Source organism: Leptinotarsa decemlineata, unplaced genomic scaffold (assembly GCF_025532065.1).
Source record: "Leptinotarsa decemlineata unplaced genomic scaffold, Ldec_3_MD MMD2_P_RNA_scaffold_2, whole genome shotgun sequence".
NCBI lineage: Eukaryota > Metazoa > Arthropoda > Insecta > Coleoptera > Chrysomelidae > Leptinotarsa > Leptinotarsa decemlineata.
This window is the reverse complement of record NW_027412529.1, coordinates 2,531,978-2,547,042: the sequence shown is the minus strand read 5'-3', so window position 1 is coordinate 2,547,042 and position 15,065 is coordinate 2,531,978. Positions and strand designations below refer to the sequence as shown.

Below are 15,065 nucleotides of genomic sequence, written 5' to 3'. Positions count from 1 at the left end.
CCCGACGAAGCTCCTGTTAACCAACAGGAGGAGCATTGGTCACATGCGCCTGAAGATAAGAAGCAACGACCATCTAAAATAGAGAGAGAGAGAGAGAGAGAAGTAGTCATTGGTCTGACAATCATCACATAAATACAATGGATACCAGCAATATACTGTGGTTTTTTATGGTGCTATATAGCCATACAAAAAACAGAGTTCATCGACACATTCTTGTTGAGATAATCCACGTCGAAAGTTGTGAAAAAGAATCTAACGAAAGCTTTCTGTTGAAATTTCAATTTTGTAATCAAATTGATTTTCCCAAGTCCGGCCGTACACGGACCAAATATTTGCAGTTGAGGCAACCACAACATTGTGGCCACGTTGACTGCACTTCGTGGTTGACCCAACCATATTTTTGTGGTCGATTTGCGGTCATATAAACCGCACTTGCAGTTGAGCCAACTGACATATATATTTTGTGGTATCAGAGTTTAGTGCCAGTTTCAATATGGATTCCGAAGAAGAAGCACTACTACTTCTTATTTTGAGGAGAAGGAGAAGACGTAGGAACGTACGATCGTTTTGGATACATCCACTTATGGTTGCGCGACAACAGGAAGGAAATTTTTATATTTTGTTTGAAGGTGGTTGACAATGTTTCGTGGTGCGTTTCATCAGTACGGACTTCCATTGTCTAATATGATATCATGTTAGTGTTAGGAATCACACGTTAAAAGGTAAGACCTCGTTAATCCTTAGCTCGCACAAGTTTCTACTTCTGAGGGTTGTCGTTCGTAAGGGTGCGACAGCTGGTTAACGGAAAAAACAGATTTTAAACAGATTTTTTTAAACAGATTTGAAATCCATGAAAGAAGCTGTATAGAAATTAAAAAGATTAGCTGAAGAAACCAATTTTATCAAGCAAAAAACTGAAATTACAATGAAATAAAATACAAGCAACAACCGGACAACTCCGGCAAGACGAAAAACATTTTTTTAATTACTTCAGAATGTCCATTAGTTTTTTTGATGAATTAATTAGAATTTCTAAATTAAAAATTGAACGCTGGGAGACCAATAGGAGAAAAAGTGCACGACGGTGTACGCGGTTGTGAACGACTGCAAGTTTGTGGTTAGTGTACGGCGGATGCCGCGATGACATCTTGGCGGAGATCAGCAGCAAGTTGACTGCAGAAGCCCGTTTTGACTTTTGTGAACTCCCGTATACGTGTAGTACAGTATTTCTTATGGTCGGCTTGAATTTGCTGGAATGCGACTGCAATTGTGTGGTCGATCCGACCGCTAAATGTGGCTCGTGTGCGGGCTCTCTAACTCACTGTAAACAAAACAAATAGCACTTGTACCTACCTCAAAACTTTTTGTAAGTACGTTTATGCTAAAAAATGTATGTATATACAATGTCATCCCCAAAGTCTGCAACATATGGAAAACTTATTTATTAAGGATTTTTCAACAAAAAGTTATTCCTGATAAAAGTTTGTGCATTCCCTGGAACTAAACATAGTCCAGTCATTATAGTAAGTTCACCTCGGAATTCGGGATACCCAGCTGTAAGTCTGTAAATACTTGTATATTGACACCCTGAAAGTTGTCTCAAAACCTACATATGGTAGGGTGTACGCAACTATTAAATTTCAAGGCCAAAGGTCACAAAAATCGGTATTTTGCGCTTTTTTTGTAAATATCTCATTTCCTATGGGTTTTTTGCTATTTGTATTCATTATCAATATTGTGTAATATAAAATTCTCTACAAATTTTGTTCAAAAACTTTTTTTATACGATGAACCGTTTTCGAGATTGAGGGCGGAGAGCACGCGGTCACAGGATCACTTCAGGTCAACGGTGCCTCCGGTCGAAAACGCGCCATATATAGTTGATGAACTATCAATAAATCAATGATTATAAATATTTATTAATTTTTATAAACTATAATATTATATTTTATAATTTTTTTCCTAACCTATCCACTTTTTATTCAGTATTAATTTATTTAACAACACTTACCTACTCATGTAATTACAGAATTGTTAATGAAAATATAGCAATTATATTTGAATTTCAAACTAATTAATAACTTCTTACATGATGAAAAAAACAAATAAATTATGAATTATTCTTTTTATTGAAAAATATCATTCAATACATTTATTTTCATTAAAAGTAAAAAATGGACTAAAGTTTTGTAGACTTGACGTAATGCATATAACGGAGATGATCGAGATTTTTCACAGATTTCGGAGCATTATAGACTGCCAATAAGGTTTGAGTTCCACTCTCTAATAATCTCTGGGCCAAACAATTTTCTTCCTCAAATGCTGCAGCTAGTTCATCCAAATTTGTCAGTTTCTCAAAAACTTTTAAAAATTATTTTTTTCCCTTTTTAAAAAGCGCAGAAATTGTGTCACATCCACTTAATGCGTGCAGAAATAAAATATGTGTTTTGGGATGAGGATAATTATCAAAACTTTTAGTCGAGTATATCTCCGTTTTTACATTTCCTTTCCCAACTTTTTTTAAGAAAATTTCTTGTTCATTTGACAGTGTACGCCCAATTAAAATGACAAGTAAATCAATATCTTGTCCTATTATAACTGCAGTTTTTTCAGACTTTGATTCTTCAATTGCAGTTTCAACAATAAGAACATCCGCATCATCTCTGGCTTGTTTAGTAGTAATATTTGCAGCTTGTAATTTTTCAATTCACATATTAATTATTATTATTACTACAAACATTATACTCTGTAACGTGTCCTACCCTCAAACGTTTTCCTTGTCACTGTACGTATAACAATGTACTTTTTAACAAGGAAATAATAAAAAATTATTATTTTAATGAGCATATCTTTGTTATTTCGATTTGATAAGAATTTTTCTTGAGTAACTGGTACAACCATTGTTTCATCGAAACAGACTTCATACGTTTTTGAAAGTGCAGCAGTTCTTCTCTGCTGCTCCATAGCTTTTACGTTCTTACTGTAGTCTGAATATCCGTCAAATACAACAATTATTTTGGAACTGTAATGCCTTTGTAAATAATTCATGTAGGTATTTATCAAAAATAATAGAAAAAGTATCTTCTATGCTCCTTACAACATGATGAAGAAGAAATCCGCCATCAATAATGAACGTCACATTATTTTCATTGGGAACAAAATCAACTGGGCTCATGTTGTCATACAAAGACGATTTTGTTGTTTTTCTCATGCCATCATTATCAAATAGAGCTGTTGGATACGGACTCAATTCATATTGAAGATATTCTTCAAAATTACTTTCAAATTGTTTGCTGACAGTAATTCTTTGCAAGAGTAACAATGGATCCACGCGTTTTCGACCGAAGGCACCGGTTAACCTAAAGTGATCCTGTGACCACGCGCTCTCCGTCCTCTATCTCGAAAACGGTTCACCGTATGAAAATTTTTTTTTAAACAGAATTTGTAGAAAATTTTGTATTCTACAATATTGATAATGAAAACAAATAGCAAAAACCCATAGGAAATGAGATATTTACAAAAAAAGCGCAAAAAACCGATTTTTGTTTTGAGACAACTTTTAGGGTGTCAATATACAAGTATTTAAAGACTCACAGCTGGGTATCTCCAATTCCAAGATTCTTACCTAATTTAAGCTTAAATGACTGGTGTAATATGCCTCAACAAAATACAGTAAAACACACGTAAAGTAAAGAGTAAAGTACTCTTATTTTGAAAAATCTCGGGAAATGTTATCTAGAATAGTTGTTCAGCATTAAAAAATACATCTAGAATTGAAGTCATGGCCATCTAAGTAGAGTTTCATTTTTTTACCCATTTTTTAAATGCGACTACAAAGAAAAAATTTGCTAAAACGATAAAAAGACAGCATTCTGTATACGTCAGTTCATTTTGAAATACTGCAAAATTACAAATTACACAACTATGGTGTTAACCACGGTCAATTTTTTTGAAGAGTAAAATAATTTTCAAAGTTTTTGGTGCAAAGTTATTTTTATTTTTTGTTAACACCGAAACTTACTCAAAATTATACAGTATCGTAACAAGCACTTAATATTCAATAATATCAAATCACAAAACATTAATTTGAAATAGGTATTTTGGAACAAAGTCATTGATTTTCTGGAGATTATTTTAGAGAATTAGTCAAAAATGCTATTGTTTTTCCAGAATCCTGTATGAAGATGAAGAAAGTGTCTCTCTTGTTATCAAAGACGTGGAATCTTCGGATGCTGGAAAATACACCTTCACAGCAGAGAACGAGCTAGGATCCGACACAGCCGAAATGAATCTGACAGTCAAAGGTACATCATATCGTCCCAAAAACGATTCAACTCATATAAACCTATTTTGACTTTCCACAGTTAAAACACGAATCGATGCAAAAACACAAGACTCGCAAGAGTGTTCCCACACTATCATCCTAGGTATAAAAATAGATTTAATTGATGTCGGTCCATGAAGTGTCTATCAGCTTTTCATGTTTTCTTTGCCATAATGACTTACTTTTCTCGAGGTAACAAATTATCGACGTCCAGCAAAAAATCGGCAGCGAACACTTATACGCATGAACCTTCTGGTCAACTATTTCAAAATAACTTTACGACCATAACACATAAAATCTGAACGGAAAACATTTATCGAAGAGTGATCAATGAAAGAACTGTGGTATTCTCAATTAAGGTATGTTGTGTGGTTAATATTGCTAATTTTTTCTCGATGTAATAAAAAATTATGACGATTCATTTTTTCAAGAACTATTCCAAAATTTTTGTTTGATAAAATTTGGTCGCCTCTTTGCCAAACTTGAAACTTTTATAATAAATCGTATTTTGCCCAATATCCATTTAAATTTCTGTTACTTTCAGATTGCCAGATTATCTAATCGTATGAATTTGTTGGTCACTATTAATTTTGAGTCAGATGAAGGTATAGACGAAGTAAACGATATTGTGAATATTTAAAGTTGGCGGCACGCTCAAAGGCTAAAAAAACCAATACATAGAAATGAACCGACCGCGAAATAGTCTACGTGTACTGTAGAACTGGCGGTTCATATTGGATAATTTTTACTAACCGAGTTTTATGATCGGCTATAAAATTAAATTTGAAGTCATGTTACGATGACGAATAGAAATCGGGGAATGCGGGGATGGTTATCGCCGTCGTGTTCAGTTCAGAAACTGATTTGAGTGTTGAAATTAGATATTGCTGCAGTTATAATTACTTAAAATTTTTGTTATATGTTTAAAATGTGGCGTCCTTAGACAAGTACTAATAATAACAACGAGTGTGATAACAACGCAGACTTTTTCCAGTGTAGTGATTCCAATAGCGATGGTGAACAATGCGAAAAAGAGATACCATTGAATGAGATTTGGATGCAGTTCAATACTGAAACACAGAGAGTATGTTTCAATGTATATAAGAATCTATATCTCAAGTTTGGTTTCGAAGGAAACAAACTATCACAAGTAACATCAGATTTGACCGAAATTCCTTTCTCAACTGTACGTAAAACAGTCAAAAACAAACCTTATGAACGCAAGACGCGATGTGACTAGGTAATTAGGTGATTACCAAAACCTTTAGCCTTTCATCTGATAAAATCATTCAAAAACAATATACTACTGTTACAAAAGCAATGAGATTCCTACAACTGAAATCATAAGGAAAAAGTTGAATACTTCCGGCCATAACGTGAGTTCCTGTGACAAAACTCTTCAGAATTGAATAAAAGAATCAGGATTTAAATTTAAAATAATAAACAAACGTCAAGCAGTTATGGAAAGCAGAAGAATAGTGGAGTTGCCTAACAAATACTTAGAACAAATAACTGAATATAGACAGGAACAACGGCAAATTTTCTATTTCTGTGAAACTTGGTATGACACTCACGACACAGTTACGAAAGGGTGGACTGATGGTTCAAGAATGTATACGCCTAACATGCCTACAAACAAAAGATCACGGCTAATCATTGTGCATTGTGGAGGAAGTAAAGGATGAGTTCCGAATTCTTTTAAATTATGTGGAAAAAAACTTCAGCACAAATCGATTTCCGATTTCCGAACGAAAATTCCTGAGAATCTATCGACTTTTTATTACATTGAAATCATAATATATTTGATCAACGTCTTTCAAATCAATAATATTCATTTCTTGTACATTTCCATTGCAAATTGAAGTGCTGTCATCAACAAGCATTTGTAATACACACAATGAATTCCCTGTAGCAAACGATTTGAAGTATATAAGGAACAAAACAGGCCTGAAGATTGAACGTTGCGATGCCACACTTTCTTTTTGAATAATCATGATGTTCATAGAGACATATTGTTTTCTATTCAATAAATAAAATTTTAAAACCAATGATAAACTTAATCTCGGATACCCAATTATGTATTCAATGCGAGTCAAACGAATACATTTCCTTTCATTTTTCGAAAGAATTATCAAAATCAGGCTAGAAATAAAAAAAAATTTATGATGAAAATTTGTTAATTTGAGATGGCCGGTTTTTATGCACCCGAATACAATTTTTCAGGTAATGCATGATTCTATTCAATTCATTATCAGCTTTTATTGGTTACTCTTCGACTGCTTAATATTATATGTCGCATCGATGTATCGGATGAAATTCTATAGACATCTTGATAAAATACGATATTTTGCAGCACCACCGAAAATAACTACAAAAATGGAGGATATTTCGGTACACGCCGATATACTCCTGAAGATGGATGTCGAAGTAGAAGGTATTCCGAAGCCCACCATCCAATTCTACAAGAACGGCAAAGTTATCAAGCAGAGCCAGCACATTAAAGTAGTCGAGTCAGGGGAAAAACACAGTCTCGTTATCGAGAAAACTAACCTCAAAGACTCAGGTGAGATTGATTGAAATATTGATTTTTCTTCTGTTTATCTAGTTTTAGATTCATCTATCAAACACTTTTATACGGTTGATATCTCTGTCCTGGTTCTGCGACTGAAAACATCTGCACCAGAACCGGAAGTTGTTTTTGATCCATCTGTAAACCAACCACTATCTACTCTTAATATTTCCTTCTCCCGGAGGATCCAGTCCTCTCTACTCGGTACTTTATAAGTCAGTTCGTAGTTGACAGTTGAAGGCATAAAGTCAGAGGTAATTTCTAGAATGCTGCGACTTCCAGTGTCAACCAACAGTCTGTTGCATTCTGCATTAAATTAATTTGTGCAATTGGCAATGTGGACAAGTCTAAATGCAGTCCATCTAGCCTCTCTCTGCAGAAAAATGTGAAGTCTAGAAGGATCTCCATTGCCGCTGACGGTGTGGTACTGATGGCGCCACTGATAGCCAGAGAAGCCTGTCTCTGTAAGCCAGATAACTTCGCCTGTGCCGTTTTCTGTAAAGCCTTTGGCCACCAGGTAATTGCACCATAAGTGATCATTGGTCTAACAATCATCTCATAAATCCAATGGATTTGTTTGGGACCTAAGCTCCAAGTTCCACCACAAATCCTTTGACATGTCTATAGGGACAGTCTGGCTTTATGTGAAACTTTTTCCAAATAAGCGTTCCAGATGAGTTTTTCATCAAGGACAATGCCAAGATATTTCACCTCCGTTCCAAATGGAATGACCTCACCACTGAGGGAAAGTGGCGTTAGATCATCCAATTTTCTCCTTCTGGTGAAGGGGATTATCACATTTTTGCTGGGGTTGACAGACATCTGCTCCCTCAGACACCAACTGTGAATGGAGATACATATCAGAAATTAGCTAGTCCCCTGGGTGATACCAAAAAGGGTGTTGGATCATATTCTTCACAGAAGCAACTCCTGCATATGCTGTTGACGATTCAACAGTCGAAATCGATTTTCATTTATTAGAACGAGCACACTTGCAAACCAGTTTAGGTTTATTAGCTTCTCGTCAGTGCAAAGCAGTGTCCATCATCAACATGAAGTCGATGAATCACCCAATTCCTCGTATTCAAATATAAGAGAAATTGGGTGATTCGAATAAGCGGTTGGTTAGTACCTCGTTCACGAGCAGATGGGCCGATGGCAAATATGTGGTTTGTCGTTCGCTCCAGCCTTGTTCGAGGAACGATACTCTGAAAGGAATCCGATTTTTACTTTTGAGGAATCATACAAGAGCTTCTTACTTTGCAGGTTCCTATTCTGTGGTCGCTACCAACGAACTGGCACAAGTCTCGCAGTTCTGGAACCTAGACGTATTCACGAAACCAAAAGTTGTCCAGAAACTAGGAGCGGACAGACAAGTTTCCCAGGGCGAAAATGTGGAGCTGAAAGTCAAACTGGAATCCGAACCGAAAGCGGAAGTCAAGTGGTTCAAAGATGAAGAAGAGATCAAATCCAGCGAACACTTCGTCATAAAAGAGGACAAGGACACGTATATACTGAAAATCACAGGTGCCGTGACTACCGATGCAGCACGATATAAGTTCAAGGCTCTAAATATCCACGGCAGCGTTGATGATGAAGTCAAAATCGACGTGAAGAAAGGGCCAAAAATTATAACGGGACTGCACGACATGACCGTCACAGAGCGTGATAAGAATGTCACTCTGGATGTGAAACTTGAGGCTTTCCCCAAGCCAACTGTTAAGTGGTATGTATGAATATGTTCACCTGTGATTGATATTGAATGCTAATTTCAGTTACATTTATCGATCATATCATGCCTAGGCATTAAAATTATTTGGTCGGTTGGTAGCCGGTCGGTTTGACGTGGGTGCTTTGTTCACTCACTCAATCGACCGCTGTGTTGGTCGGTAGATCAAGCCACAGGCTGAATGATGAATTTTCACTTGCTATCATCCAACCCGTGTTAGGAATCACACCTTGAAAGGTAAGACCTCGTTAGTCCTCAGCTCGCACAAGTTTAGACTTCTGAGGGTTGTCATTTGTAGGGGTGTAACAGCTGGTTAACGGAAAACATATTTCAAACATACTTTTAATGCCTAGGCGTTGGAAAATAACTTTTTTTGGGAAATCTTGTTCTGCATGAGCCCCCGAAAAAAACTCTAATAAATTAATTGCAAAACAAAGTTACTCATTCGATCGATTTTGTTTCGTAGGTATCTGGATGAAGTGGAAATCAAAGAAACAAGAACTGAATTCACCAGGTTGGAATCGGATGATGGGGTCAGTCTGATCATCAAAGAAGTGTCCAGCGAACTGTCAGGCCAGTACACCTGCAAACTCAGCAATGAATGCGGAACTGCAGAAACAAGCGCCAAGCTAACAGTCAATTGTAAGTCACCTGCAAGAGAAAATCTGTTTGCTACTATCATTGTAAGAACAATACTTCTTCTCCAGAACCAACCAGAAGTACGAACGAACTGGTCGTTCCTTTATTTTACCGTTTCCAGCTAATTTTTTTTTTAATTCTTGAATGATCATTTCGAGACATTGATATGAATCGAATTTTATTATCTGTTCAGTTGATTTCGATCCAAATATAGAGTTCTTGATCTGGTTTCATCAAAAACCGCTCAAAGTACAAAGAATCGAACAGGTTTTTGTACAAACATCATTTTTTGTATTTTTCTAAGGTACCTGTTTCAATTCTCTGTATAATGACGTCCACTATTTTGAATTTCGATAACCAGTTGCAGAATTATTAATGTTTGTGGCTCGGAATTTCGCAACTCCGCTTACCAACGTTAGATTTTCTGGAATAAATGTTCATTGAAACGAGAAGTCAATTATTAATACATAAATGTATGATGGAATCGGCCGATACTTGCTGTTTACGAGATCCCCATGTACAGAAGCGAATTTGAATAGCCCTGTATTTATCTAAATGAAATTGGGCGTATCTGGAACATCGAAGGAAGGTTTGAGATGTGTTCCTCTTTTATAGATACTTTCATAGATACTTTTCAAGAGACTTAGCACAATAGATACCACCAAGAGCGGTACATATCAGAAATAAGCGACGGACTGTGGCTGCTCATCGTTTTGAGGTTCAACTCAGTACTCCTGGAACTCGCACATGCACCGCTCTTGGATTTTCTTTTTATCCATTCTCTTCAAATTAACAAAAGTTGTCTCACTTAATGTTCTATCCCAGAAACTAATAATCCGACAGCTGTAAAATTTGAACAAGTGTTTTTTGAAGGTTTTGGTTAATACAAGTAGCACCATCTGCGTGTTGTCCTACGAACTTTTCAGCTAATCTAATAGAAATATGTGATTTTTTGATATTCGAAAAAACTGTTTTCTGTAAGATGTTGAAATGGAATAAAACAAGCTGTGTGTGAGGTATTATCAAAATTATTTTTTATAAGGGCGCATGTATGCGCCTGTAAGTGTGGAATATGACATCATTCAAATGCCCGCCTCGGCTTCTTACAGTGGCACGGATCCGAGTGGTTCAATTTTCCATGACTCTTCCGCATAGATCCGGCTGAATTTGAGCGATGGACTGTGTTATGTTCACCTTTAGGGCATCGGTCGATTGTGGTTTATTTGCATAGACCTGCGACTTCAAGAAACCCCACAGGAAAAAGTCTAGCGGGGTCAAATCGCATGACCTTGGTAGCCAATTCACATCACCCCTGCGAGAGATAACCTTACCCTCGAATCGTTCATGCAAAATGTCAATCGTGGCGTTTGCTGTGAGACACGTAGCGCCGTACTGCTGGAACCACATGTCGTCTAGGTCCATATGGTTCAATTTGGGCCATAAAAAATTAGTTATCATCGTTCTGTAGCGCTCGCTGTTGACGGTGACCGCCTCACTAACGTCGTTTTCAAAAAAGTACGGACCAATTACGCCGCCGGCTCAAAATCCACACCAAACAGTAACTTCTTGAGGATGCATTATCACCTGGTGAACCTCGCGCACTAAAGATGATTTTTCGGTCAAAATTGGGGTACTCTTCCAAACGATTCGAAGCCCAGTCAGCGAACAAACGGCGTTATCTATGGTCTATGGTCAGTTGGATCTTGTACGGGTGTAGGCCCAAGTCCCGACGCAAAATTCGCCAAGTTGAAGTCTGCGAAAGGACGAGTTCTTGTGCACGGCGAGGAATAGACTGCCTCGGGTTCTGCTGTACACTTTCACGGACCGCAGCGATGTTCTCGGCCGATCTTGCGTTCCTTGAACGGGTATTGGCTGATTGTTTATTGAACCAGTAGTATCAAATTTGGCCACCAAACGTTGAAGAGTCGACTGTGAAGGGCCACCACGTCTACCGTAAAATGGGGCAATGCGCGCAACGTTTGCGTTAACGAACACTCATTTTGATAATAAAGTTTTATCATTTGAACGTGCTGTTCAATCGTGTAACTTGCCATGATGATTTAGCATAAAAAACTGAATAACAAACAAAAGATTTGACAGATGTCACAAAAACAAAATGGCCGTTACGGGGCGCCAAAATCTACCCACGTCAATTGAAAAACCCTTTATATACCTTTTTAAAAAGTTCCAAGAAAAATACAAGAGCAAATTTTTTCACCGTATTGCAGGTGCTCCCCGCATTATCAAGCAGTTGAAAGACACCACAGTCGAGGAAGGAGCAACCTTACACTTGGAAGTGGAAGTCGAAGGCTGTCCAACACCCACTGTGAAGTGGCTGAGGAACGGACGAGAAGTTTCGGCAGACGCCAGGATCAAAATAAGCAGAGACACGCAGAGACACGAAACATACAACTTGGACGTGAATCTAATCAAGTACGAAGAACAAGGAGAGTACGAAGTTATCGTGACGAACACGCTTGGAACTGTCAGCAGCAAGAGTTTCGTCACAGTTCACAGTAAGTACCGTTTGGAACTTCTTTGAATTTTTGAGAAATGTGAGACAGAACTACTCGAAAGTTCTGCGTCAGGTCGAATTATTGGGAAACATAACAGTTGATGAAGGAAGTTTCTATTGAAAACGATATTTTTCTGATATTGGCCTTGGTTTTGGATATAATGATTTTTCATGGTGTTGTATACTTGCGAACAATTCGCAGCTTTTGGAGTCGTTGTTATGACATGTATTCAGGTGGTGTAAGTATATGGCTGTGACCGTTTGTTTGTTGTGAAGTGTGAGTTTGGTTTCTTCTGATCTAACTGATATTCACCTATTTGTTTGGCTGTCGTTATCCCCGCTGCAATCTCCTGAATGCCTTGATTTTCTAGGTTCACCTTGTCTTTCTGGTTGTTCTAGAAATTTTTTATGCTTCTCATTGATGTACATCTGTATGTATGTATTATCTGTAATCCCTCTGACGTAGGATGAAATGACTTCAATTTCTTTTGTGTTTGTTTCTTCCTTGTTTTCCTTTATTCGGTGTGTTGCTTTGTGAATTGTATAACTTCAATATCCATAACTACGTTTCAAGTTCAGCTACCAATCAGGACACATGAATATGGTTTTGCCCAACCTTGTTTATGGTTTCTGTCAGATTACCTCGGGTTGAAGGGATCACTAAAGTCACCACAAAGACAGCTTCAGTACCTGCGTGACATCCGAATCCTGAATGATACAGGTGATAGTTTAGTGAGTGGATCAGAATCAGGGAAAGCTCGTGGACCAAGCACTTCAAAAATATGCAAGCCACAACCATGTATTGTCACATATTTCTGATTCATTGACTGTCATCAGTACAGTATAGCCAAGTGCAAGACTGGACAAGACTGGACAAGACTGGACACTGAAAATGGTTTTTATTTTTTTCTTGCTTTATTTTTCGAAGGATTCAAGAATACATTGCCCTTCCACATTGCCACTTTTTCCCTGCTACATAACGGTGTTTTCAGATTTGCTATCCGACGTTTTGTCTTCCGACCATCATCAACTTTATTTTTTCTTATGGGCGCTACATTGGATTCTTTCTGTTTTGAATAGAACCATATTTTACCTTTTCAATGATGTATCAAAAATTATCATTCTTTTTCGAAAAATTGGAGACATACAAAAAAATTTATTCTTATCATAATAGGCTTTGACTTTGATGTTTTCAAATTTGACTTTCAATTTGTTATACCCAATGACATTTTGTTATTGTACAAGTCATTGAATATTTGGCGAAAAATGGCTTTGACGAATGAAGAAAAAAGAGATATGATACAAATTTATTACAAATACGATAGAAACAGTGTTAGGACATCGGAAATGTATTTAAACTTGTATCCCGAAAGACGACAACCACATCGAACTATGTTCAAGCTATTGGATCAAAATCTCACCGAGTTTGGTTCATTTGTAAAGCCGAGGGGAAAATACAGAGACAGAAACAAAAGAAAATTTGATCAATGAGGTATGTATGAGGTAAGTTAGACATTGTGTTCTTTTCCATAAAAATCATTAATTTGCAGATAAACATGAACTCGGGGAAATCTACAAGTCAAATTTCCTTCGAAATGAATATTTGTCATAGAAGTGCTTGGAGACATCTCAAAAAAGCGGTTTAAAATATTACAAAACACACATATCTCAAAAATTGCATCCAGGTGATCCCTTTGGCTAACTATAACAACATCTGGTTTCAACATGATGGTGCTCCACCGTACACTACCAGACAAGTATCCAATTACGTGACTGGAAGATAGGGAATAATGTGCCGGTGATGTGGCCAGCAAAGTCTCCAGACTTGAGTGTTATGGATACATTCTTATGGGGTACACTGAAAAATAGAGTTTATGGTCAGAGAAAATATCAAAATATTGAGGACTTTCAACACAGCATTGTTAGGGAGTTCGGAAGATTGAGGACGAGGGAAATTAATCGTGCAGTGAATAATATTTGAAGAAGGCCAGCATTTTGAGCATTTGCTGTGATTTACTTTTGTCTCTACATTTTAGTTGATTATTGTTATTTGTTCAAAGTTCTATTTTCATTGAAAAGAACACAATGTCTAATTTACCTCATACACGCCTCATTTATGAAATTGTCATTGTTGATATTCTGTCTCCGTATTTTTCCATTGGCTTTTCAAACGAACCAAACTCGGTGAGATTTCGATCGAATAACTTGAACACAGTTCAATGTGGTTGTCGTCTTTCGAGTTACAAGTTTAAATGCATTTCCGATGTCCTAACACTGTTTCCGTCGTATTTGTAATAAATTTGTATCATATCTCTTTTTTCTTCATTCGTTAAAGTCATTTTTCTACACCCGTACTCTAACAATACACTTATATGAACATAATCCGTTTCATAATGATATCCATTATGATACAGATTTTTCATAACGATACAGTTCATCAATCAATAGAAACCCATAATTTTTCAATCAAGAATCCTGTTCCTTTGTTTGTTCTAGATTCTAACCTAAGTAACTAATTGCTTTATTTGTCAAAACCAGTTTTCATATTACCTACCTATATTATCAAAATGTCTGAAAACAGCGATATAGAAGGAATACCATCGACTCCAATATTTTTCAAAGATCAGATTAATTACACTAACCAATATAAATATAATTAGAATCTTTATAGTTTTCATATATCCATGATAATACCATTAAGTTTGTGTTTTTTTTCTAAATATGAGTTAATTACTGTGAATGTGTTCAATACAAATATAATATTTATAGTTTTTCATTATTTATCGGGTTTAGAAAAAACAGCGTATGCAACTCTCATGTAATGGTTATTAATACACTCGCATATACCATACAAAACTCGCCTTCGGCTCGTTTCGTATCCCGGTTAATGCTCGTGTCTTAATAAACATCATTACATGATCGTTGCATAATATACTATTTTTGCCAGAAATTCAATGACTTTAACGATGACAATGACAATAACGAAATGTCATTGAATGTAACAATTCGAAAGTCAAATTTAGAAACATCAAAGTCAACTACTATTATGATAAGATTTTTTTAAATATCTCTATTTTTTTAAAAAAGAATGATAACATTATCATTGAAAAAAGTTAATCTGGTTCTATTCAAAACAGAAAGAATACAATAAGAAAAAATAAAGTTGATGTTTGTTTGAAGGTGGTTGATGTTGGTGGCCGGAAGACAAAACGTCGGATAGCAAATTTGAAAACACCATTAGGTAGCAGGGAAAAAGTGGCAATGTGGAAGTGCAGTTTATTTTCGAATC

General features: G+C 36.5%; 1 protein-coding gene across 11 annotated transcripts in view; it reads left to right on the top strand.

The window, feature by feature from the left end:
* The window catches only part of Obsc (Obscurin), a 167,813-nt gene that overhangs the window by 97,551 nt on the left and 55,197 nt on the right, over positions 1-15,065 (top strand). For 10 of the 11 annotated variants that reach the window (XM_023161616.2, XM_023161615.2, XM_023161617.2 and 7 more), the window contains 6 exons: positions 4,171-4,304; positions 4,365-4,427; positions 6,678-6,887; positions 8,160-8,619; positions 9,089-9,264; positions 11,490-11,777. In XM_023161616.2, coding sequence (XP_023017384.2) covers positions 4,171-4,304; positions 4,365-4,427; positions 6,678-6,887; positions 8,160-8,619; positions 9,089-9,264; positions 11,490-11,777 — 1,331 coding nt within the window. The remainder of the gene's footprint in view (positions 1-4,170; positions 4,305-4,364; positions 4,428-6,677; positions 6,888-8,159; positions 8,620-9,088; positions 9,265-11,489; positions 11,778-15,065) is intronic. The other variant, XM_023161613.2, reaches the window with a different exon arrangement.